The following is a 27,684-nucleotide window of genomic DNA, read 5'->3' as shown; positions in this document are numbered from 1 at the left end:
GTTTGAATACTGCTCTTTCCTTTTGACAAGTGCTTTCATGTATTAAAGAAAGTCGTTGTTACTTTTGTCAGTAGTGACTGAGGGATGTACCAAGCTCACCCTTAGAAAGACTTGTTAACCTCTACCCTCCATATTCTTCTCTTCTTTCTGGTCTTAACCAGATTCTAATTTTTCAATTCTAGGAATGGTGACGAGTGTCCCTAACTACTTTTTTTAAGGTGTAAGATTATCCTAATGACCTTTTCAACCAATCTTGATGCTTAAAATACCAAGAAAAAGGCTCAGATGCTTCTGAAAATGGAACATCCCAATGATGTATTTAAACTTTTTTTTTAATATAAGAAAAAGGCTATACTAAACTTGTAAGAAGTAAGATTTGTAACTTGCTTAAGTCAACTGCATTTGCAAAAGGGTAAGGCCATGGAGGTCTCATTCAGTAGGCTGGTTCATCTTATTCTTCCAGGTATCAGATTAACCCAGTAACACCAAGGTAACTTTCCACTCAAACAAACAGTACCTAAAACTAAGAAGACACTTACACTGTGCCTTATAGGTGTAGCTCAATCCAGAGAAAGGCCACTAAAGCTTCCCTCAATGTTGATTATGTAACATTAACCTTTTAATATAGTTCAGTTGTTTTCCAAGATACATTCAGTAGTTAACAGAGATGTGACATTGTTTGAAAATGAAGTCTCAATTTCTCTGTAATTATTTCAGTTTCAAACCAAGTATCTACAAATGCTGTAGCTATTCTGTGAATACCATCAGTGGAGAACTCCCTAGGGATGAGGAAAGGAAGAGCATCATTATTTCATTACACTGGGGAGCCTTTCCACAAACTGAGCTGCAGTGTCTGAATCCTCTGAACAATACAGAGGCTCCTGCTCAGTTCTCCTTTAAAGAGCCAACGGCAGCACAACTTGGGTTTCTATATAAGCAGACCTATTCCAAGAGGTCAGCTCTTAAAGAACTTTGTGTGCCTTTTGCTGTAAGTGTGAGGACCATCCATGTTTAAGGTATCTCCAGAGTTCCAGGTGTTCAGTCAGAAAGCTGTAGGCATCTAAAAGTTGTAAACTAGTAATCTTAAAGTAAGATTTATTCAGTCTCGGCTTCCCTGAAATGAACTAAATGACTAAATGTGTATTAAGATTTTCCACAGTAAAACTATTTCCATTTTAATTTGTGTATAATATTGCTATTTATCTAAATGGTGTGGGAAGACAGATGACATGAAATCTACACCAAAGGTAGTTGAAAAGTCCATTCATAAAACTTTTATTCCACTTACATCAACTTAATACACATGTTCTGAACAGTTATGCTTGGATTGTTCATGAAAATTTCGTAAGACATTAAACAAAGCTAGCCATCATCTCAAGTTATTTCCCTGTTAACTATTTTTACAGCACATGCATGTTAGGCAAGTATCAAAAAAAAAAAATCACAAAAGCAAAAAACCTAAAAAAGTTAAATACATGGGTTTTTGTTTTACTGCTGTGCTCGATATACAGTGTCATTATGAATATCAAGCAATTCATTTTTACTGCATCTTTACTTGTACATTTGTTCTTAGGTTGCTTAAACCATTTAAATACAAATAAAATGTGTAGCAAAAATAATGAAAGCAACAGCAGATAACTTTACAAATAATGGAATGTGAACCGTTTCTCTGTCCTTCTCTAGAGAAAGCTGACTGGGTTATCAAACTATCTTAAGGAACACTTCAGCTGCAATCAAAGATGTACACTTGATTGGAATATTCCACAGATGTCACATGTTCACTTGACATGCAATATCTATGGGACATCAGTTTATTCACAGCCATGTGTGCTCCAGATGAATATTCATGCTAACTACACCTGTGGCTGCAACATTGATTATCCCTTTTTTCCATCGTGACAGACCAATATGCAAGCAGTCATCTTTGCCTGACATAGAAAGCTGTTTTAACACTGGCCTTGTGGGAAGCCACAATGTACCAAAAGTACTATGCCAAACATGTAAAACTTGTATAAAAATTTCACAACCCTATATTGGCCACCTCAGATGAAAACAGATAAATTCCCCAAATGTTAACTGGCTCTATTCCCCTAATAATAAACAAAACCACATGGGAAATATAGAAATCCAAATAGAAGTAACATAAACCTGTCAAATCGTAAACAAAAACTATTTGTGGGACAGCATGGATGACAAATGGTCTACTGTTTAAATTTCAGAATGAGGCAGACGGAAGTTGGAAGGCTGGTTAATTCTCCCCTCCTTCTCCTGCTTCGGCTTCATCTCCTTGGGTATCCGATGTCCACAACTGTTTGGGAAAAGAAACAGTCAAATATGTAACATATTAACACTTGTGACTAGTAACTAATAAGAAATCATTAGAAAGAAGGCCTATGTCTTAAATAATAACTTTTAAGAGGTAAGCACTGTGGAAAAAAGAAAAAACACACAGTAACATGAATGTATTTCTTGGCTATTACCAAATGAAACCCAGTCCTAGATGACACAACCCTACAGGGCATTTAATGAGTAAGTTCATGAACAGTCAAAACTGAAGCCTCACACCCACCAGGCTCACTAAGATGTAACTACAAGCAGGCAAGAATCAGACCTACAGAACAGATAAATGACAATCAGGAAGTAACAGTAATTGGATTCTCCTCAAGCAAATTTTACACATCTTTCTGAAGCAAGAGCTTCAGTAAAGCCATCTCTCCACATTCAGTGCTACAGCAATTGCTATCTTTTCTTCAGAACAGGCATCTGAAGGCTTTTTTTCTGATTTTTAAAACCAAAGACAGTTCATCAAAATCTCTATATCCTTTGGCTCTGTTCAGTTAGTTGTGCTCCCCTTCAGCAACTTTCAGAACACTGAGCTTCCAAACTTGCCGGGCAGGGCAAGGAGGGGAAAAAATCATGCACTATGCAAAAAAATGTTATTTGCAGCTCCATAAAATCACACTCAGGAACCATAAATCAAGATTAAGTACCACCTAAGGAAACCAAGCATCAGTTACAGAGCAACACCCAGGGCAAACAAATTACTTTGTGAACCAAGTATCGGGACACGCTGGCTGCTTCCCCACTATTACCAGCCCAGTATGATTTGTAATCTCTCACTTCATGGAGTCACAGCAGCATTAACCAAATCATTCATGGTCTACAGCATAGGGTGGTAAAACATAAACCCCCTAATTCTCTCTCCACCCACAGTGCTAGGCCACTAGAGCTTTGCAAGATGCTTTTTTTTTTCCAAATCCACCATCAGAAACATTTTATCCTTTCCAGGAGTAGAAGGCAATAGAGAAACCCACGCAAGACCAGTAGCTTTGTTCTTGCTCTGAACATGCACTCAAATCTTCCTTGCTGAAGCCTTAAGCAGAAGTTATTTTACCAAAGACCAAGGACATGGAGAGTTTGTTTCTAGACCTGCACTACATTTTATACTACATTATCAGATTACTGCATTGGTCCCAATTTCAGTGTTATTCTTGTAAGGAACAGTTAGTAAAAACAGTTTTATCAGCATTTTATCAGAGGCTTCTATCCTAAATCTTCACCTCTACAATACAGAATCAGAGAGTCATTCATTTAGGATGGAAAAGACCTTCAAGACCATTGAGTCTGACCATTATTAACACTACCATGTCCCCAGGTGCCACATCTACACGACCTTGGAATACCTGCAGAGATGGGAACTCCACCACAGCCCTGGGTAGCCTGTTCCAATGCCTGACAATGCTTTCAGAGAAGAAAATTTTCCTGATGTCCAATCTAAACATACACATACCTTTACTCATAAGAAAAAAGGCCCTGACTACTATGAATGGGGGATTACCAATTTTACCAATTGAAAGCACAGTTTAACAAATCTGCTGGGGAAAAAAACAGACTCTTACGAGGAAGGGATGCTTTTCATTTAATAAAAAAATACCCAAAAAATTTCGTAACAGAGTAAAGAAATTATCTAGCAATTCCAGTAAGACAGATTTTGACATGACATGTTAAACAGCCCTTTAACCACTTCACTGCCTTCAGTCCCTACTGAGAACGAACACAGTCTCTTCTTCAGCCATATAAGACTCAAGGAAAAACAGAACCAACAACTGAGGAAAGTACTCCTGCACTGAACTGATCAACATGCTGAATCACTGTCAAAAGCCCACCTACCCCAAAGACTGCAAGACTTGCGTAACCAGAAAAACAGACTTTTTTTACGTTTAGGAAATTCACTGCAGTCTTTGTCAGTCACACTCATATCAGAAGTTATTTTCTACCTCAAGAAGTTTTGGAAAAACATGGAATCAATGTATTCCTACAGATCATGCTAAGCATTTAAAGCAAGACACATCATTCATTCACGATTATGGAATCTTGCATCTGTTTACTGCCTTCTCCCTTATCATGGAAAGCCCGCACAAACTATCAGACCTACTACTGTAATTCACACACTAAGGGAGCTCAGTCCAACTTTTGATCTTGTGTGAAACAATTTGCTTTCCAACTGCTATGACAAGCTTTACATTATATGTACTGGGGAGCCAGCAATTAAAGTCACCTTCTATTCTCTGCTTCAATACCACTCATTCAGGAGACAACTCCTGACCAATCCCACTCAAGGGGACAGGACATACAGACAGTGAGAGCAATGCCAACCCTGTATCTGTCTCCCAGAGGTTGAGAAATCATTCCATTTGTTTTGTAAGCAACAACTGTAACCATCACAAGTAGTTTTTACAGCAGTGTTAAGTTGCCAATCCAGTGGAAAAGGCTCCAAGAAATAGTGAAATTAAACATTAGACACAAAAGCAGAAAACACGGCAACTCCAATTTTATGCAAGTGTCCAACTTCTCATTATGTTAAAAGCAGTGCAGCTGTTTTGTGAAGTTATCTCTGATGTAAAGATATCTCTGACATCAGATGTAGTGTTAGCAAGGGGCTGGCTGCACGTGGCCAGAAGAGGAGCTTATTTTTCAGTTCTTGCTTGAAGCTCTTACCCCTCACAATGTGGGGTGAACAATGCCATTAATTACACTACTGCATGTTTGCTTACATTTGGTTTCATTTGCTTTAGATGTTTATCTTTGCCAGTTTTAAAGCTCAAAGTAGGTTAAAAAGTCCTGCACACAAAAATGAAAATTTTGATTACTCTGACAGCTATAGAGAGCTGTGAGTCCAAGGGGAAAAAAAAAGACTTAAGACAGTCGTTTTACAATTACCATGGAAATAGCCTGCCTAGAATTGATTTCCATTTCAGCTTTACCCAACTTGAAACAAAAAAGCCCAAACAACAGGTCCTTAAACAGACTTGCTAGCTTTGTTTGCAGGTTTCATGTAGGATCCACTCCTTGTGCATGGAATCACCCAGAATAAGCTATGTCAAATTTAACCTAAATTTTGAAAAGGCAAATGCAAAACTGTATTCTCAAATGCTGTCTAACGTTAGGTAGGAGGTTTGCTAGTCCTGGGTCAAAGTGCATCACATAAACTTGCTAATTCTTTGAATAAAGAAACTTGAAAAATGTAGTGAATTTGCCACCTGTCAGAAAAACTAATCAGCATGCAGACAAAAAAACCCCAAAAACCTAGGCAGGAGAAGACTTAGCTGAGAAACGTGTCGTACTGTAAACTTATTTGTAAGTGACCAATACAGCTCCAGAGGCATGAACTAAAAGGACAACTCTGAGTGCCAAAAAGACCAATCCCACTATAAATATGCAAACTTTAAGATACTCACTGTCAAGTTGTCTCTCAGTAACTGCATTATTAGCGTGCTGTCTTTGTATGACTCTTCACTTAATGTATCAAGTTCAGCAATTGCTTCATCGAAAGCCTAGTGTTATGAAAACAAACAACTCCATCAGCCACGCAACAAAGGTTATGCAAATAATTTGTATGGAATTTCCCCCCTTTAGACTCACCGTTTTTGCAAGGGAACAGGCTTTCTCCGGGGAATTGAGAATCTCATAATAAAACACTGAGAAGTTCAGAGCCAGGCCTAATCTGATGGGATGTGTTGGTTGCATCTCCTTTTTACTGATTTCAAAAGCTTCTTGATATGCCTGTTGTGATTGCTCCACTATTCCTTTGGGGACAAAAACACACACAAAACCCACAAGTAAGTAATTCACGTACTATATGCAGACATACAATCAGGACTGTGTTCACACTTGCATGAACAAACTATGAATGAATGCCTGTTAATGAGTACTGTACCTAACAAGTCCCTATTTTATAAAATTGTACTAAATTACATTTTCAAATTAGTAAAAAGAGAAGTCATCCAAATCACAGGTTTGAGTCTCTCCCTGCCACCCTGGTACCACTTGTATCTACAAATGTTTGCAGCAGTTTTGCAGCAATTAAGAAAGATAAAAACCCACCACCTACACAAAAATGTACAACTCCAAAGTTTTAACCACACAGTACCACAATTTCAACGTGTTTAAACACTGGAATGCATTGGAGATCCAAATTTTAGTCACAGGAAACACTAATGACCTTTGCCTATCATGGTGAACCCTTTCAGTGACAGTCATCTATGAGCCTCCATTCAAACTGCTTGGAAAAGATAATGGGGCATAACCTCAACCCAAATTAAATACGTATTTTTGAAAGCTTCCAACATAGTTCTATTACTAATGCAGATATGGAAAACATTTTTACCTAACTTACAGGTTCTACTTTGAAGAGAGTAGAACTCTGAAGCGAGAAAAATGAAAAATTTGGCTTCTTTCTTTTTAGAGATCAATCTCTTTTCACTCTTAAATGGTTCAGTTGTACAAGTTATAAACAGTTGTCAGAAAAGAGCAATTACAACGTGAACACGAAGACTGAAGAGTTCAACAGTCTCCATTCTCACTGAAGGCCCTTGAACTTGCCCCAGCCAGAGATCAGGGCCCCCCACAGCCCACACGCTGGACTGTGCCCTTGATGGTGCAGTGGCAGGGCAAGGGCTGGATGCTGAGCACAAAGGGATTGCTGTTCCTGGGCTCTCACCATTGTTAACAGCAACTGAGAAAAAGGTGGGCAGGAAGTCATTCAATTCAGATGCAAAAGGACTACAATCCTAACATTTCTGGATCAATCCATAAATGCATCCAGTATGATCTCTGCAAGTGCAGCCCTCACATGTATTAAAAAACAAATGAATTTTAGGTTAAGGACTCAAATATACATCAGTATTTAAGTTCAGAAGTATTCCAAGTCTGAGAACAACTGAATACCAACACTCAGGATGTCTATGTAATCCCCTCTTGTTCACCTTTAGGTATTCACAAAAATTAAACCATCACATTGTTGTCCTCTACATGGACACTCACTGCACAGTTATTCTACACTCACCAATAATAATGGAGTGCTGCAGATCAACTGTCCCAATACCTTTAAAGTTACCAGAAGTTAGTATATTACAGTTGAGAAAAAACAGGTTTAAAGAAAGTTAAATTCAGAAAAAGTGACAAAGTTTAACTCTTCTCATAATGGAAAACCCTTGGAAGATGGTGCTGTTTATGAAAGGCAAGCAAAGCAGCTTGAAAAACAAGTATCTTCAAGGAATGAAGCTGAGCTTTATTTTTTAGTAATTTTTCTTTAACATAACTTCAAAACAAAAAGCCTATTTTTCCTCATTATTTAAAAAAATAGAGTTACCTTTTGAGCAATGATTTGGGGAACTTGGTGCAAAATTTGATGTTTTCTGTTAATTTTTAAATCAGTCACACAGTATAAAAGAAGCTTTTAACCTTGAATTCTTTAGAAAGTGTAGTTCCAAAGTTCAAGGCTAAAACAGGGTGAGGTACCTGCTTGACATCCCTGTCTGCTACATTGCTGTAAGAAAACCCCAGTTGATAAAATAAACAATAAAAAATCCCATTCCTGGAGTTGTGAGCTATATATTGTTGCTGTATTTACTGCAAAGGGCTAAAAGAATATGTCCAACTCAGCTGCCATTATTTCCCAAACATTTCCTGCTCTTCTTCAAGGTCACAGACAGCACAAAGGAAAAGCCTGTGAGATGGAACACTGGAGGTAAGGAGAATAAATAAAAAAAAAAGGAAACCCCCTAAAAACTGCTCAGTCAAGAGACTGGGTTAAATAAAAACAAAGTTCATCACTTTAAACAAAGATTTTCAGCCTAATTTTAGAGTCTGTAACTTGATCCTCAGCAGAGACTTTGGGACTCAAAAAACTGTACCTCCTCCTATGCATGTGAATTGATGTCACTGAAATTACTAAAAGGATTTCTGTAAGAGATCTGAAGTACCAGTAACACCTGCAACTCTGCAGTCACCAGAACTGGGTCAGTTTGCACACAGCAGCACCAGGAGTCAAATCAAGCCCCACATACTACACCTTCGTGTCTTTATGCAACACTGTTATTCAACATACTGGGGAAACTGGGCTTCCAGTGTGATGTGGGTGTAGCACTTACGCTGCTACAGCAGGCACATCTACCCCCTTGAAATGATTCCAAGTCTGTTTCACCTCCACGCCCAGCTCAATCCAGCCTCTGTGAAGCTGCACAGACATCTCTCTGGGTCATACTGGCAGTTTACTGCCTTGGCAGCAGCACCAGGCCACAGGGGCACCACGTGAGGAGCCGAGCATGCCCTGCACATGGGCAGAGTGGAACTGAGCACCAGCTGCACAGCTCAGGGCTCTGCAGCAACCTGAGGGTCCCAAGTCTGTGCATTCAGCCTATGCCCACTCTCCCAAGCGTCCCAGAGTTCTGCAGACTGAGGGCAGACCCGATGGCATCTGTGAGACACCAGGCTGGGTCGTGCTGATGTGCTGCTCTCCAGGGCACACTGCCACCAGTTCCAAACTGGCTCCAGGAAACAGCCTGGCACTGTTTGCAGCAAACTGCATCCAAACTGATGTATTGTTCTGAACTGAGGGTGACTCTGCATGGAGTCAGTATCCTGTTAGGGGGGTCTCCAACTACAGCAGTCAGAACAATGTTAAGTGCCTTATACTAAGTTCTCTAACTAAATTTAGATGAATGCAACTTACCCGCAATTATGACAAGCTGCTTACATGATGATACAAGAAACTTGAGGAAATATGGGACTTTTGGACATTAAACTACCATGGCTACAGAAGAAATTTTCCTAATAGTAAGATTAGTTTTATTATTAATGTTCTCCTCCAGGTTATTTCTAGTCTCTTTATTTATTGAACCTATGCAGACATTTTTTGTTCTGTAGAAGTGTCAGAGAAATGGCACAGGTAAGTCTTCAAAAAGCCTCAAGACTACAAAGAGGTGAAAGACTCAACTCTCAGCCAGAAAGCAGCATAAACCTGTACTTCAGTGACAAACCAGATGCCCACATGCCTAAGTTGGAGTCAGTATCCATATTTTGTTCCTCAACACCTGTTCCCTCCTTCAAACAGCAGGTACATGGAAATTTTTGTAACTCATTTGAATGCCAGCAACCTATGACTTTTCTTCAGAAAACACGAAGCCTACCACTAAAGAGATTCACATCCAATCAAAATTATTCTGATTTTAGCGATGTGTCACTGCCCTGCCATAAGCAATCTAATGAGGCAGTATTTATCCACAAGCTGACATACAATACCTTTCTTGTCATCTCCAGCAGCAACCTCGGCCAAGTAACGGTAGTAGTCTCCTTTCATTTTCAAATAGAAAACTTTACTTTCTGCTTGCGAAGCATTAGGGATCAAGAACTTTTCCAACAGAGACTAAAAGAGAAACAAAGAACACAGTGTTTGGAACATACATACTTTTACAGAATGCTGAACAGACAATTCAATTATATTTCAATCCATTTCAAAGTCAAGACAGCTTTACTTTTTGCTTATTTTCTTCACATTCTACATAACATTCAGCTGGAGAGCATGTTCTGGACCACAACTCTCGTTACCCAAAGGAAGGCTGCACGCTTGTGACGCAGTGGGGAGAAGGCGGCTGTGTCAATTTAGAAGAGTCTTGTGTGACCACAGGAAGGGTTTCTATAAGTCATCATACAGAACCCTGACAAAAACAAAGTCCAAAGACTCTGGGCAGAGGGTATACCATGGAAGAAAGCCAGCATCCACAAAAGACAATAAAAGGATTTGAAATATCAGCTACCAAATCAGACACCCAAGTATCTTACATATACAGGCAATAAATAGCCTCCTTAGCCTTGTTTCCATTAACTGGAATGCTCTGCTGGCATCAACCAGCAAGAAACTGCAAGGTGAACCCATATTCTTGCATTTCCAGACAGCTGACAATCTGACATTTAGCTCTGTAGGACCTCTATTTGACTTACTGTGCTGCCCTAACAGGTGTCTCCTCTACCTTTTACAGCAAAGGCAGTGCTCTGGAGACTCTCCACCAAACGCTCCCTCCCTGTGGGCTGACAGTTAAGACCAGGTTTTTCTCGATTATCCTAACTGCTTATTAACACAGCAAGTTCCCAGATGAGGCAACCATGTAATTTTGCAATAGTTCTATTACAATGAAAAGAAATAAAAAGGGAAAAAAATTCACTAGCTCCAACACATTTAGTCAAATTAAGGTACAAGCTTGTCAGACTTTGTGATATTGAGTGCTTGAAGTCAAACTTTGAAAGAAAAGCCAGTTATTTGAAAGTCAAAAGTACAGAAGGACTCCTGAACAGTCAGAATTAAATCAGGAGCTGTTACATATACTTTGTTAAAGCTATGTAGAAAGGAATTTTTAAAACAGGTTTTAGTAGGGCTTTTTGGGCATCATCTTTTTCCTATAAATTAGATGACTCATGTTCCAGTTTTGCTTCACGTTACAGTCCTTCCCTTTCCCCAGCACCCAGCAAATCAAATGAACACGTTACAGGACACATTCCTGGGATAAGCACACCCTGGATGCAGTAGGCCGCCACTACTCCACTGTGACACAGGCACTCGTGGTACCTGCTCTGCCTAACAGGCCAACTATTAGGCTACAGAAGGCTACAGAAAACTGTAATTCACAGAAAGAGCAACAAGATGAAGTCCAGTCTTTGCTTTTGTTGCCTTTTTTCAAGAGTATGAATTAATTTACATAAATAATGCTACAATAAAATAAAAACCTGTCAGTTGACTTTCTTTATTGGCTTTAACATAGTGGATTTATTGAATCATCTTTAATATTAGACATTTCCAGTACTGTGGGGGTTGGTCTACAACTTGATTTTGTAACTGTGCAGGGAGACACTGCGTGTCCTTGCTTCTTATTTGAATGACAGCAGAGACAATCCTTTGGCAACAGAAGGAACACAACACAATCAAGTCAGAAGTGTTTTTATGGAGCCACTCCAATGGGCTGCCAAGCTGCTAAAGCCCAAGGCACCCCTCTGGAGGGTGGACCACAGTGCCAGGAGAAGGGTTCAGAGCCACCTCTGCCCCAGCGAGGCTGGGACACAGCAGCAGGACAGAAGGAATATGGGTCACAGGCCTCAGCTCCCTTGTAACTATTTACACACTCTTTCTTCACCATTGGAGAACTTCAATGTTTGCAGCTGTGACATTTTCATGAGTGCCAAGGAACTCCAGTGACTACTGAAGGTTACCAGCTACTGAAAATAAGGCTTGTTATTAGTTTTTCTCTGTAGGACCGCAATTAAGCCAGGTGTGTCAGTCTGTGCCTACCCTTCTGGCACCATGGGGAGCTGCCCTCCTTCTGTACCCTCCATTAATTGCTCAGACGAAAATATTTTCAGTGATTCTAGAAACAGAAATTAATCATCGTCTGTTTAGATGGTCATTAGATTAAAAAGTGCAGCTCTACTCACTCCCACATTGGCCACCAATTTCCAGACTCAAATTTGTGACTTGGGTCACAAATGAGGTAAAGTTGTTTACAAACTGAATCAGTGAACTGCACCAGCAGCCAGAAAAGAGGAAAGACCACTAATTGTCTTTTTTCTAATCAGATACTAGCAGGGCAAGAACAGCTGGAACAGTGTAAATCTTGTACTGAACAAAGTTCTAAAGCCATGTTGAATTTCAAAGACTGATGAACTGAGAAAATCCCTTTGAACAGCTACTCATAGAATATAGCTGAGTACTGGAGCTCCGACTCAAACTGCACTGGTAGCTTGCTCGTATCTGGATGAAAGAGTCTATTCTATACAAACAACACATAAGAAGAATTTTATTTATGCCAAATACCTCATAAACATCAACAATAAAACCTGAAAGCAGATGAACATTTAAAAGCTAGCATGTGAAATTACTGAAATGAGATTGCTACCCTGTTATTTATCTAGTAATATATATTCAGTTTCTCCTATTTGTATTAGTCCATTTATTGTAAGATATATTTTCTTTAAGTGGCATAAGTAAACATAGATCACTTGTTTGAAGTTATCCTGAAAGTTCAGGGTACACTGATTTATCCTGGAGAGTGACCGTGAAAGTGCAACCTGCTTGGAGGAGGTGTGGCTACAGAAAAACAGACAGATAAGATCAAAGAAACTACTCACCTTCTACAGTTCAGTAACAGAAGACAGCATAATAAAGGCATAACCAATTTAACACATGGTTATCTGCCAACACATCAGCTTATGGGGAATACTGTTTATCTCGTGGGTTTTTTCATAGCTTTAACTGCAAAGCCTCTGTGGAGGATACAATTGTTTTCACAAGGAGGAACACCTTGATATGTAACTCCTACTGATAGGCTGTCCAAAGCTTCACCAGAAACAACAATCTATGCCCACCTTTTCCCACTCTGACCAGCTGATCTGACAGTGCTTAGCAGGATAGAGGTGATCACCACAGAGGCCACTGAAGCGTTAATAGCTAGTCCAAGACCTGGCTCATTACAGTGATCTGTAATTACTAAGGTGATTTGCATCACTGCAATGCATGCAACGCCCTGACAACTGCAGTCCATACAGCACGGGTATGTTATAACCACATGATATGTAGTCAAGCCCTCATGCTTGTTCATAACACTCCTGCTATCATGCAAAATTCCCACCCAATTTTTATATATACTAATATGCACCAAGTACAACTCCACAGGCAGTAAATTACAGTGCCCTGACCAGCATCTGGTAGAAACAGTTTTTGAAACGAAACTAAACCACCAATCCCTGCCCCGATCAACCTCAACACCACAGTAGGAATTGTCAGAGTTTTTAATTTGACAGCAACAATTTAACTGCTGTGAAACAAACCATACTATTGCAGTTAACTGGGCAGATGCAGCAGCATCTTAGTCCACTTTTCAGCCACAATCTGTAACACCTTGTACAAGTCCCTCTAGCACTTCTAGCAAGTCTTTTCAGAAAGACTTACTGGAAAATTATTAATTAAAAAAAAAGTATGTACTAAATCTGATTATCAACTCTTATAAATATCCTGGCTGTTCAAAGATCAGGTTTCAACACTTCACGTCTGCAACTGTGCTAAGAACTAAGTCAAAGCTTTCTGGTATTCTGGACTGGGAAACAAACCCATATGAAGTTGGATGTCAGCTATGCTCACACATACCATTGATGAGAAAACTCACACATTTGGTATGTTCCCTCACCCCTAGTAAGTATGTACTAGATAAAAGTCTCTCTCCAAAGGCACAACAGAAGCTGCTTGCACACAACTTGCATTATTCTACTGGTGAACTGAAATCCTGACTTATTTTGAAGACTAAACTGGAGATCCACTTTCTTCATTCTCACACATGTTCTATTGCCAGCACAGGACACAACAGGTGGCAACATGAAGCACAAAGCATTTTGAGCCTGTTTCGATGAAAGTCTCTACATACTTGCCTGTGTGGGTTTGCACGATGAAAGTCTAAAAGGTAAGTTATTAGACATAGTCATGAGCAGGAAGGAAGCCTAACAAGTAGTAATAAAAAAAACTCAACACCCAACCCTCTCCTAGAAGTCTGACTGCTTCTCACTGCAAGTGGACATGCTTCAGTTTGTCCAACTGTGGTCAGGACTTCAACTGAAGACAGGAAGCCAAAACATAAGACTTGAACAGTCATTTTCCGACACTTGAAGCCTAAAACCCCCTCTTTTAAAAGCAAATGACTTGTGTGGGGCAGATATCCATTCCCAAATCATCATAAGAGCACTAAAACAAATGCCTCAGTTTCACCTTGCTGCTTTAAGTTCTGTGCTTATTTCCCTTTATTAAAGGCTAGAAGAGGTCAGCTGTTAGCTCAGCCCAGCTCAAGTCAGCTGACAGCTTTGGCCTAGTCCAAACTTCAGAGCCCAAATCTAGGCCCATCTAGGTGAACTCATAACAGGTTTCAGTACATCTTATTGCCTAGAAACTTTAGATAATTACCTATCCACTTGAGGATTGCATCAACAGCTCAATTTTCTATGTTTCCCTACTGAGAAACATGAGCGTAAGAACAGTCACAAGATGCTAGGAAAACACAGCTGCAAATAAGCAGGTAATACATAGTTAAAGTACTGAAAACAAGGAACTTTCTTTTTAAATATAAAAACTGTAATTATTAAGATAGCTAATTGAGCAACCACTCTAGAACTACTGGAGAAACAAAAAGTTTTTCATTGTACAAAAGAGCCAAACTGCAGAATAGTAAAAATCCAAAAGAAAACAGCTAAACATCAGGTAATTTAAACAGTATCAGTTTTTCTCAGAGATGACAAGGCAGGCCTTTTGTTTTCATGCAGTATCAAAAGACACTGGACATAGTACTGACATTATTTCTAGTTTTGAGAGTAAATTACACAGGAATATTAACTGAACTTCAACTAACTTGTCATCCATCAATACAACATCTATACAACATAGAGATGAAAATGACATGGAAGAACTTTGTTTTTTAAATTAACGAAAGACATCAAAGAAACTATATAATTTTTTTAAAGCTCACTCTGAAACCAATTTCATGCTTACTGACAACAGGCTAACATTGTCATGATGTAAGCAGCATACCACTGTCTTGCCCCAAGGCATTTTAAGAACACAAGAACTGTACCAGCTGACAGGATTCTCTGTCTGCCACCCTACCTGCAACAAGTTCCAAAGGGGATGCCATTGGAAAAAGATATTAACAAAGCAAGGAACTGTCATGCTTCCCCCAGCCTCCATCAATGCCCAGGGACTTCCTGAGCCAGATGTGGTTCCTCTGAATGTAGTAACCTTTAACAACCTTCTCGTCCACATTCCATACATTGTTCAAACTCCCATTACATCAACATAACCTTAATGCCCACAATACACTGGAGAAGCTGCAGATACCTGACCTGCCACATGAGAGTGTTACTTTTGCCTTATAGCTACTTCTCAGCTTTACAAAAAAAAAAAAAGAAAAAAAAAGAGCTTAGCTTACAAAAGCACTGGTACTCAAGTCTGCATTTCTTTTAGAAGACTATCAGATAACTCGTTTATTTGGAGACTTTCAGTACCATTTCCAAACAGGAATCAAACGTCCTTGTTTCACTTTCACAGTATCCAGGTAGCTTTTTACCTTGTTTTCTGCAAAGGAAGAAGGTGAGCAGAGGAGTAGGGAAAGAAAAGTGATGAAGATGCGATGGTCATGAAGTAAAGGGACATTGCGCTGAAGCCCTGTGCTAGAACAAGCAATAACATTACATTTTATTGAATCTTAAGATTCAGCTTTTCAGATGCATAAAGATACACTTACCATCCCCAACTCAGAGTGCGCAAGGGCAACAACCTTTCCTTTGTGAGAGGAGACACTAAACTACCAGACTGTGATTACAAAGTTGACTTGCGGTTTTCTGACTACCTGTGAAGCTGCACATGTGCACTTGAAAGAATTACAGGTATAAAGCATCAGGTGTACCGAGGCAGACATTGAAGTTACTGGCTCGGATCAGTGTTTTCAGGTACACACCTTGTGGGAAGAGCTACGTGTACCTGGTTCCAATGGAACCCACTAACCAACCAACACAGTAACTGTGGCACACTCCATTAATCTACACCTTTACAGACTTTATTTTGATGACAAAGTTACTCAAGCAGGCCACCTGTGTCAAACAAGTTCAAGACACTTATCATTCCCATAAAAAGCTAGTGAGTGATTTTCCATGCATGTGTTTCTGCCTTGGTACAACATTTAGGAAAGTTACTCAGGCTATAAAACACATGCAATTAGCTACACTGCACAGATTGGAACACACACTGCAAAGGGTTTAACCAAACCATCTGTGGCCAGTAATGCTATTTACACACATCTATCTGAATTGTTGGAGGGAAGTGACAAATATTTGTATTCTTAAGAGGACTATTTTAGACAATCCCTTCCCAAAACCTCTTTTGAGACAGACCTACTATGCTGCTCCTGATTACAGTTCAACCCAGAGCTTGGGATAAGGGCTCTGCTGCCTCGTGGGTGACCTCCAACCCCCCTGGAGGAAAACCAAAAGGACTGTTGCCAGCCTTCTACTCCAGCGAAATGCAAAGCCTCCTGTTCAAAGTCAGCTACAGAATTCTCTTTACGCATTTGTTCACTGGAACAGGAACACAAGAAAATCTGTCACTATTAGTGGCTGCTCAGGTACTGGAGATCTCACTGGTGAAACATCTGCTCAAGGAAAGAAGGCTGCTGTCTGTTCTCAGCACCAGTCCTTCTTCCAATCGAACCAGCTGTCCTAAGAAACAGCAGCAGAAGTTTGAAAAAGAGGACAAGGCTGGCTGGAAGAGATGAGGGAAGAATGATGAGCCTCAGCAGGGGAGGAATTCAGGAGGCAGGGAGGAATGTGACTGTGGCATTTATGCAACAGCGGGAAATGTGACACACATGGGAAGGTGTGATTGGTAGGAGCAGGAAAAAGGTACACTTGATTAGCAATTTTTCTGTAGTCAATCTGGTGAAGATCTAGAAGGAAAAAAAATAGAGGAAATGAGATCTAAGTAGTAAGAGGGTAACAGAAAAAAAGGATTAAAATGACTAATGGCCAAAAGGGAATCCTGTAAAACAGAAAGAATGCCAGGAAATTTTAGGTTACACATAAAAATACTACTAAAACAGTCTCAATGTGTTTCTTTAGAAAAGAGAACAAAAGCAGAGACACATATCTGCAGGCGGAGGAAAACATGGAAGTAGGACATCCTGAAAACTTGTCCTCATTGCTGACACATACTGTGGGATAGACACGGGTCAGTGAGAAGTGGGTATATGCACAAAAGCACCCATAGGGCTCTTGGAGGGAAGACATGGCATGGACACACCACTGGTCTGCAAAAATCCCAAAGGAAAGCCACTGAGGCAACGCGGAGCAGCATCTCAGGTCACTCTGTTACAGCCACACACACAGCTCTCCTTCCAGATCTGCCTTCCCCAGCTTAGAATACCACGTCCTTCATTAGCTTGTTCCTTCTACCACTTCGCTTTCAAACTGGTTATTTACAGCAACGGAGCCAAATGTGCTTAATATCAGGAAATACTCTTTGAGACAAAGACTCTTCTTTAAGTGTTTCATGCCAATCACTACAGGTTTTTACCGAAGTTTGATTAACAAACATGACAGTGAAGGAACCAAATTCTGAATCACAGGCAAAAATACCTCTCCAGTTTAGTGATGAGCTCTGAGGTATCTCCTACAAAAGACAGCAGCTAATAAGACACTTAATAGAAAAATATTAGGATTAAACTCTTTAATTTGTTGAGGCATTGATATGGACATTAATAAACAGTTTCTGCTGAGAACCAAAGTCAATATGCAATTTTTACCTGGGCTTTTTTTTTCATCACCTCATTAAATTGTTTCTTGAATAATGTGGGCTTATAACAAAATAGAATGTTGCATAAACAACAAAATAGAATGATGCATTGAATGTTATTCTTTTCAGAACATCCTCTGATGAACTTGAGATGATACAAAATTGAAATCAACAGTCTCAGATGAGAATTCTGCTTGGGAGGTGGGTCTGAGCAACAGCTATTGGGCTGTACTTCGAACCAGACCATGTTCTAGCTGTCTGAAGACTCTACAGTTTTGGTGTCTGAAGAATTACTAATAAAACTGCCCATAAATATGGTGTAAAATGTTTATTCCTGCTCAGAAATAGAAGCAGGAATCATTTATCTTTAGCAGCTTGCACTATGAGCAGATGTGAAACCTCCTGAAGCAGAACATGGATCTATCAGGGATTCACTATAGAACACAATGTTAATAAACCTGATAAAAAATTTAAGAATTTACTGTTGATCTGAGCAGCAGCGACTTACAATTAGTTTTCATTTGAAGAGGCATTGCCAATCTTCTGCTACATTTCAAGAAGAATAAGTCACTACCCAAGAACTGACATTCAGTAAAAAAACCCAAAAAACAACCAGATTTGAGAAATAATCACAATTTTAATTCTCCTCAATCAGCTTCAACAGCACAAGTTTTCTCAAACTATTTCAAAATGGCAGTCAAGTACTGCCTGAATGGGCAACCAGCCTCAAAGCCAGGAGCCACTGGGTCTGCCCCCAGCAAACAAGAAAAGCATCTGAGAACCTGTTTCAGAAACATGAACTTCTGTCACGTGCTCAGTAACAAGACAGGAGTTTCCAGGTAAGAGCAGAGATAGTGCAGCATAGGGTACATCTGTTTGGGCAGACGTACAGAGGTAATTCAGTAACTCTCCTTTCATTCTAAATTTTATACTTCTACCACTCGCGGCTTTCACAGGCACAATACAAGCTGGTATCTTAATGATGAAGTGTTTCTGCTCTTAACCTTCTAACTAAGTAACCAACAGTGAAACAAAGCAGCAGCTTCACAAAATTACATTTACACTCAAAGAAATTCTTCCTTCAGCAGCACAGAAGAGGAGCATCTGTCATCGGTGACTAAACAGACCAATTTATTTTATTTTGCTGTTTAGAACTGCCTATGAGCAGTAGGTTCATTAAGTACTTGGACAATGAAGGCTGCTGTCAAATAAAGCAAGTCGCCCCTTCAATGCTTTGGAACAGTAAAACCACTATGTATTTTTTTATTGTACATCAAAGCCAATTATCAAATATTAATGCCAAACGAAAATAATACAGCAGGCTACTGGTTAAGATTTTTTCTTCTAATAAATCTAAGGGGATGTGAGCACATGTGAGCACAGTTAATGCAGGTATTGGAGGGAACTGCAACTATGCAGAGCACCTGAGCTGATTTTATGATAAATGGGTGCAGTAAACACAGGTATCAACATTATGGATGCCCTTCTTGCTAAGATTAGAATAAACAAAAAACAACACAAGTCATCTTGTATTTGAACTGATCCATCAATGATGGTTTAATTATCAAAGATTCAACAGTTTTTCAACAGTCTAACTGCTTAAAAAAATGAAGGAAATTGCTCTGGCTTATGCAGTGGTTTCATTGCAGGAAAGAAAAAAACCCTGACCAACAACCCAAACCAAACTAAAAACCCAACAGCCAAACAAAAGCCTGAAGGGTGTAGCTACAATCAGGGAAGTGATTAAAAGGATTAACAAAGTGAAATCATGAGGTTGATGCAAACTGTCTCAGCCAGACTTGGAGAGTTAATCAAAAGCTTAAATTATAACCACCCCTGGCTGTTAGCAAAGCCTGGCTACATTTTGCTCTGCAGGAGACAGAAGTTCATTCAGAGAAGCATTTGCAACCCAGAGGTACTCAGGTATTTTCACAGGTGCCACTAACACATTACCAATTACCAACTTGTAACGCAATCTATGTTCAGATTTGAGCTCTACAGCACAGCAAAGACACAGACACGCTGAAGTGAGTCCAGCAGAGGCCACCAGTATGACTAGGGGGCTGGAGCACATGATGTACAAGGCAAGGCTGAGAGAAAGGGGTTCTTCAGCCCAGAGAAGATGAGCACATCTTACTGCTGTCTGTGTACAGGTGTCTAGAGAAGATGGAGCCAGACTCTGCCTCAAGTTCTACAGGAGGTGATGAGAGGCAGCAGAGAAATTGGAACATGAGAAATTCTGATTACAGGCAAGGATTATTTATTTTAACAATAAATATGACCAGATATTGTGACAGGCTGCCCAGAGAGGCTGCAAAATCTCTATACTTGAAGACACTAAATATTTGACTGACAAGGCCCTGAGGAAAGTGATCAAACTGGAGTTGTTCTGAGCAGAGTTAAACATTAGGACCTCCCTTCCAACCTGAATTATTTTGGGCACATAACTCTTAGATTTCAACAATTTAACCACCCTCTTCTGTGACTGACATTTTGCAAATAGATGTTTCTACAAATGCCTCCTCTTCTTTTCTGAAAAAAGGACACAGATCTCAAAGACAAAGTGCAGTCAAAAATAAAAAAATATCAAGCAAGCCTAAAGGAGTCACAGAACTGAAGGCAGCAATTTTCAGTCAGAACACTGAATTTTCTCTTAGTATCAGATACTGTCATACCATGAAGGGTGTGTGGTATCAGCAATCAAGCTCATAAGCAATCGATTCACCTGCCCATGAGCACCACTCTCCAGGTTAGCTGTGTTGTTTTAACCACCAGGAAGGCACACTGACCATACAATGGTTGAATTTTTAAAAAAACAATTCACACATGTACATGTCAAAACGTGCATTACTTCCTATAGCAGAAGACTAAATTTTCTAACCCTGTCATAAAGAATTACTAGACAGGTTTATAGATGTTAACATAGTAACCTATTAAGTGTTTGCAGACAACTAGAAAGCAGTGCCACAGTAATTCAAGACTGATGGCAACAGGCATTAATTCTGTGGTATGCTCTTTAAAAAGGTCATTTAGATGCATTCTGAATGGAATTAGACTCCCTTCCCCCCAGTGAACTGCAGCCCCATGACAGGTCACTAAACTTTCTCCTACTCCCTCTCTCAACAATATGCACTAGAAAGAAATCCAAACCTCAAGTCACTAATCTGAGATATAACTGTAACTTCTCTTTTCACAGTTACCACTTCAAATACTGAGGCATCCGTAACAACCACAATGAAATCTCCAGAGTATCAGCACACAAGGAGTATCATTTTATGCTTCTGAGCATGTAATTTGGAAGAAATAATGTAGTGAAGACAGCAATACTTTCATCTTATTAGAGGGTCCTGAACAGCACCATTAACTTGCAGCTTGTCTGGCAGGGAGGCAGAGGCAAAGAAGTGCTGAGCAGCACCTGCATGCAACACTAACTCCAGAATGCTGAAGGGCAGTCAAGGCTTCTGCAAGTTCTCTAGACCTCAATAACTAAAAAGCAAACCAGTGAAACAGAGTGCTTGGGCAGTGCTAGAGATTTACTCAGGGTATGACTGTGGTGGAACCCAGCGGAGGAAGTGACCTCACCAGACGACAGGGTGTGGTGTGGGGTAAAAACACGGGAAGTGTCACACACCACGCATCTGGACATGCTGGGACTGGTGTGGTATGTGGCAGCCCAGGGACAAAAGCACAACTGCCCAGAAATAAGTCCTACTAAAGTGAAGATAGCCTGCCATGTTTTCAATTATTAGTTTGTATTTAGCTCATGTCAGAGACTATCTGAAAGCTACCAGAGCTCCTGAGAACTTCTCACATGCAAGCAGTATCAAGTAGCTATTCAAAGACTTCTCCATGCATTCTTCTCTGTATTTCAAAATCCTTACTAGCTGAAAAATTCATCTTACTACAGATTTAATTTGAATCACTTCAGTTCCAGCTCAGTTTTCTACTAATAGCAAAAAACATTTTGAAGAAAATTCACACCTGTTATATTAATGACAATTTTATTATGGAAACTAAAAATCAAATATGGTTATGTATCATTATACTGGTACTGTAGACAGACCCTCCCTCCTGCTACAGAACCTAAAACTCCTACTACAGAACCTGAAACAGGATGTGAAGCACACACTTAACTAACATACGGAAAAGAACTTAAAGGTTAATTTCCTGAATCTAAACTTCTGAGGCTGGAAATTTTCCATAATATTCAAGTATTTTTAAGATTCTCAAGTGTGACACTGTACTTCTTTACACACACAGTGCAAGGAACTCGTGCTACGTACACCATGGCACAACTATTTCCAGTTTGCCAGCACCACCAGACAGACTCCAGAGCAGAGCTGATTATATTACCCCTCAATATACCTCTAAGTCTGACAGAACTGGTGTGGGAATAGGAGACTTTAGGTGTCTCTTTGTACAGCAGCACTCTGAGGCTGCAGCAAACAAGAAGACGAGTCCAACTCTTTGCAGAGCTGTAGAGGTACTCCACAGCAGGGTCATGAGAGAGAAGATTTAGCAAGTGGCAAGGATGAAGACACTGGCTTTTCCTGTTGTAACATCAGTGTGGAACAGAAAAATAAATGGTCAAGCCTGACCCACATAATCACTAAAACTTTTATCACTGGGCCCAGTAGTGAAAAAGCAAGAGAAGTAAGTCTATCACTAATTGCTTTTCTTCACTCTGAAAATTAGCAGAACTGGGAACACAACTAAGGCACAGTTTGTTATACTAAGTCTCTACAGGATTAGAGGAGCTATTTCTTCCAGTATGCCAGTGATTTGATTCCAACGAATCACAGAGGGAAAAGAATGAGAAACAGCAGAGGAGCCAGCTTTGGCCACACTCTTCTAGTCACAAACACATTCCGTTAATTGGTTTCCTCCCTTCAACACTGAAGTTAGAACTCCAGTCACACTCAGCTGTGACGTAACACCCTAGGGCATTAAATATCACTTAAGAGCCCAGCAGACAACCAAAGACACAACAACAGCTTAAACAGATTCAGAGCCTCAACAGAAGATATAAAAGTTGCCAAGCTGCTTTTGTACTCTAATTGATAAGGCTAAAAGCTTTGGAAGTTTAACACTTCAGGTCTTATTAATTAATGGCACACTTCACATCAATCAAGATTTTGTAAGCCTTGTTTTTAACTCCGGTAAACAGTTACAGACTAGATTATGCCACACAGGAATTACAGAAATCTTCTAAAATAGAATAAAATAAAAAACCCCAAACCCTAGTTCTACATTTGTATGTAGCACTGTGCAGTCTCCTGTTCATAATCAACAACTAAATGTCACCACAGTTCTTTTTTCTCTGTTAAAGCAAAGTTGATGTCAAAAAAACAATAAGGTCAGTCTTATAAGGTAAGAATGAATGTAAACAGGATACTCCAAAAAAGAAAACAAGAATATGTTTTTAAATATAAATCTAATTTTTAAATGTAGTTGGCAACACCACAGGTAGCACATGCCATCTGAAAGCATTTTTAAACCCTATGCTTTGAATATAAAAGTTTTATATTTTTCTTTTAAAACGTTAGTCTAAAACAGCAGTTTTATTACTGCTCATCTCTGCCTAAGGCACTATTTCTTCTGGACGGTAGTTTTTCCTTAACCTATTAAGAAAAATTGGACTGGCAATGTTAAAGATTAGTCAGCCATTAGCTTCCTAAAAATAGTAACATGTCAAAGAACAGTAACTTCTCTGAATAATGTATGTACCTTTCAATAACACAAAGACAAATTCAAGTTCATTTTGAGATTCAGAATATTTAACACGATTCCCCACTCATATACTTCCTCTACCAGACATTCTAGTTGCTGTGGCAAACTCAAAAGCTGTGTTTTTTGTTTAGTTTTTGAATTTAGCATGCCCAGTAAAAGCTACTTTCACCTCAACCTGGTTTTCATTATCAGACAAAAAATTAACACTGAATTCTTCTAGGGTTCCTAAGCCCCCAGAGTTAATTAAAATGATTTTTTAAAGCCAAATGTAGCTTACAAAAGAATTTCAGATCACTATGAACTGAAAGCATCCACCCCTCATGACTTTCCCATTAATAAAATAATTAAAGATATAACAAGCAATTAGAATGCCAGCTTTGGATCCTTATTTCCTTGGCCTGAACAGATGAGACACCACTTTACAAGAACTAGCAAATCAGTTCTTTCCTGTGAGTCAGTTTGGCATTTCTATTTTCATAGTGGAAATTGAAGAGTTATCCTTACACAAGATAAGGAAAGGTATGAAATTGGGTGTGTTACAATAACCAGAGCAGCCAGCCTGAGATGGAAGCCAAAACTGAGAGTTATCCATGCTGACTCTTCCCACCCTTGGAGAACCAGTCTTCCAGGAGCCATCACCACCCATGCCATCAGTTATCTCCCACATCAAGCAAAATTTATGCTACTTATTGATCTTAATTTTCATTTGCCATCAGATCTTCAAGCACATTACTTGGCTATTTAACACTTCCCCTGTATCACATGTCACTCTGTCATCCCTGGGTACCCGATCCCTCGTCACACACAGGGTGTCACAGCAGCAGGGTCTGCAGGCCAGTGGGCAGCTCTGCAGCTGACAGTGACCTCTGCCTCGTGAGTGGCTGCAGGACTGAACAGCTGCTCACCGTGTGCTCACTGAAGCATTACAGGCATATGCAGCTGAAAAAACCTGACAATCTGGAATAAGCATTTGGAAGAGGTTTGGATTTCATAAACCAGCATCCCAAAGAAAATACAGGGTTGCTTTCCAGGTACATGCACATTTTAACAGAACTACAAGCCAGAGAAAATGTCTAACTTGGACGCCCTTTCAGTTTGCTACTAAAAATTAAGTTTAAGAGGGTATCACAACATTTCTACTGCCTCCTTCCTGCAGACAATTTTCTGCATGGCTGAGTCATAACTAACATTACATCATCTTACCCAGGGAGGAGCACAATTTCCGTAGAGTAAGAACTACCTCTTACAACTAGAGCAGCATATTAAACTTATAGAAATCAAAGTGATCTAGGATACAAATACTGCCTTGAGGGGGAATGGCGGAGGAGAAAATCCCAAACCAAACCTATATCCAGTTCAGTCTCAGATGGGTATGTTGACTTTTCATAACTGTTACTTTCCTTACAATAATGTTTCAACATGTCTCCAAATTCATTAGCATTCATAACTATAATCTGTATATAAATAATCAGTATGTTAGAGGGAAAGAAAAGTCAGACTTTTAAAAATACCTGTCCTTCAGAAATAGCATAGGAGACCACAGCTTAACTAACAGTCTAGAAATAGTCCCATGGGGCCCAGCAACATGTACTCTGTAACTTAAGTAAAAATGGATCAACAGTTTCATTATTTCTCACCAGCACATCATTGCAGATGTCTCTTAGCTCAGTCTCAATTTTCTCTCTGTATTCTCGAGCCATCTGCTGTTTTTTCTCAGCACCTTCCGTCTTTTGTTCAATACTTGAGACGACTCTCCAAGATGACCTACGGGCTCCTACAACATTTTTATAAGCAACAGAGAGAAGATTCCTCTCTTCGTTGGACAACTCAGCTCCTTGCTCAGTCACAGACTTCATGCAACTTGCCATGTCATCATATCTTTCAGCCTGCTCAGCCAGTTTGGCCTTCTGCACCAGCTCATTTTTATCCATGGTGATAGTTCTGAAGAGGAAAAATAGTGAGGCATTATTCAGACATTGATCAAGGACAAAGGTGCTTTAACTTCATATGCAGACCAGTATGGAACTCTAAGAGGTACAACTGAAATGAAGAACACAAGGCATAGAAGCAGCACTCAATGCTCAAACATGTGAATACACAGACCGGAGAGTTAAACATCACTGCTTGCTCCTGTAAAACTGTTAACTTTTAAAAGTACGTTATTTTAATAAACACAAGCAAAAGCATCCAAAGGTGAACTGAAAGAAAATCATTCCCATCTTGTGGATGTAAAAATAATCCTAATTCTTTGCCATCACTCTTTCATAAGACTACATTCCAGATGCAGTACCACCTGCATCAAATTACCAATATAACAAAATTGACAAAGAAAATACCCAATAGTAAACTTTTCACAGAACACCAAATAAGGGCTGGACAAACAGTATCAGGCAGCATTGTAAGCCTTAACAGATTCACACAGCTACAGGTAGAAAGACTTGGCATAGAGATCTGCAAATCAAATACCACACTGGATGTTAGAAAGTCAGAATGCACCAAATATCTAAATTTCAAGGTGCACACCCTTCATGATGCTAAGTCTCCTTCCCAAAATGAGAATCCCTGTTATGGGATACTCTGTGCCAGATATTGCTCTGCCTGAGAGACTGTGCTTTCAGAGATGGAAGAAAATCTTACTATTTAAAAATACTATTTCACCATCAGTATTTCAGACAGCACAACCTGGCTGAGATGCTTCCTAGCCTGCATCTTACCACCACTTAAACAAATAAAAAGCAAGCTCGGCTGAACAGAGGTATTGGGAAATTTCTTTCGGTGTAGCAGGAAAGAAATACTCCTCCCTCACCCTCCATCCTTCTAGGTACCCTGACAATAATTTTGAGGAACTGGCCATGTGCTTTAGGATATACCATCTTTTAAAGTTTTACAAGATTATTAAACCACGAACCAATTCCAGTCATGAATGCTTTATGTATTTCTGTATGTTCCACACACCCTAACCCTGCATCTTCATCTTTAACTAATAACATTTTTGCCATTTCACATGACGTTACCAGAAACAATAGCAGGGCTACCTCCCGTCTTCGGGAATAAATGAAACACAATTTCACATTCCAGGTGATTTCCAGTTTTAGTAGCTCCTGTCCCCAACGCGGGGACACAAACCCGCGATTTGTTTGCAAAGGCGCGTCGAGAACCTGCCGGCACCGCGCACAGCGGGGTTAAGGAGCCATTTTAAAGCGAGGTTTTGGCGATGGTTATTTACCACTCGGCGTGGCCGGGGCGGGCGCGGGCAGAGTGCGGGCCCCGCCGCCGCCCCCGGGGCCCGGTCGGCTGACACGGCAGCCCCTGGGGCGCAGCATCCCGGGGCCACCCCCGCGGGGTGAGCACGCCGCGGCTCCAGCACAGCGAGCGCGGTGACAGCAGAAAATGGAGCGGCCCGGGGGCGGGCGGAGCGGAGGGCGGGGCGGGCGGGCGGCCCCGGGGCGCTGCGGCCGCCCCTCCCTCCTTCCTTCCCTCCCTCCCGCACCGCGCCCGCCGCCTTTGTCACGGCGGGTGGGCGCCGGAGCCCGGCCCGCCCCAATCCCGCTCCCCTCCGCGCAGCGCCCCCGGGGGGAGGATGCCGCGTCCCCGCTCCGGGCGAGGGCAAGCTCAGGGGTCCGAACCGGGGGCTCAGGGAGTGGGGGGCGGCGGAGGAGGAGCCCCCTCTGGTCCCGGGGGAACCGCCGCTCCCGCCTGGACCCCTGAGCCAGGGTGGGGAGGGGGAAGATGGGCGGAGGCGAAGGGGAGGGGGGGAGCTGGGTGGAGGGAGGGGAAGGGGAGCGAGCGCGGCCGTGGGGCGGCTGCGGCTCTTCCGCGCCCGGGCAGCGCTCCCGGCGGGCGACCACACCCGGCAGCGCCCGCCGCCCGCGCCCCGGCCCCCGCCCGCCGGGGGCGGTGCTGCCCTGCTCTCCCCGCGGGGCCGCCACGAGCGGGGGCCTCACCTGCCGCCCCCTCCGCCGGTTATTCCTCCCTCTCCGCCCCCATTCCCGGTGGGCAAGAGGCCCCGCGCGCAGCGGCCCCCGCGCCCCGCTCCCTCCCCGCGGAGCCGCCCCGGGGCGTCAGGGCGGGCTGGGCGCTGCCCACCGGCCGCCCCTCTCGGCGCCCCCGGTCCGCCGTGTGCGCGGGGCCCGGCCCTGGGCGGCGGCCCCGTTACCTGTGCGCGGCGGGCGGGCGGGCGGGAGCGCGGCGGGCGCGGGTGCGTCGGAGCGGGCGGGCGGCCGGCGCGGACTGTGCGGCTCTGGCGCTCGCGGCGCTGCAGCCTCGCTCCCTCCCTCCCTCTGCCGGCGCCGCGCACGGGGCGT

The 27,684-nt window shown here is 41.4% G+C and overlaps 1 protein-coding gene across 1 annotated transcript; it reads right to left on the bottom strand.

Moving 5' to 3' along the window:
- Window positions 1-1,259: 1,259 nt before the first annotated feature.
- Window positions 1,260-27,684, bottom strand: YWHAZ (tyrosine 3-monooxygenase/tryptophan 5-monooxygenase activation protein zeta). The gene is made up of 6 exons (XM_071554067.1): window positions 27,537-27,684; window positions 25,018-25,321; window positions 9,583-9,706; window positions 5,923-6,086; window positions 5,739-5,834; window positions 1,260-2,308 (listed from the first exon to the last, which is right to left on the bottom strand). Exons 2-6 carry the CDS (start codon window positions 25,309-25,311, stop codon window positions 2,249-2,251), a joined length of 738 nt encoding a protein of 245 aa, XP_071410168.1. The 5' UTR covers window positions 25,312-25,321; window positions 27,537-27,684; the 3' UTR covers window positions 1,260-2,248.

This window comes from Pithys albifrons, chromosome 4 (genome assembly GCF_047495875.1).
Source record: "Pithys albifrons albifrons isolate INPA30051 chromosome 4, PitAlb_v1, whole genome shotgun sequence".
NCBI lineage: Eukaryota > Metazoa > Chordata > Aves > Passeriformes > Thamnophilidae > Pithys > Pithys albifrons.
This window is presented reverse-complemented; position numbering and strand designations above follow the sequence as displayed.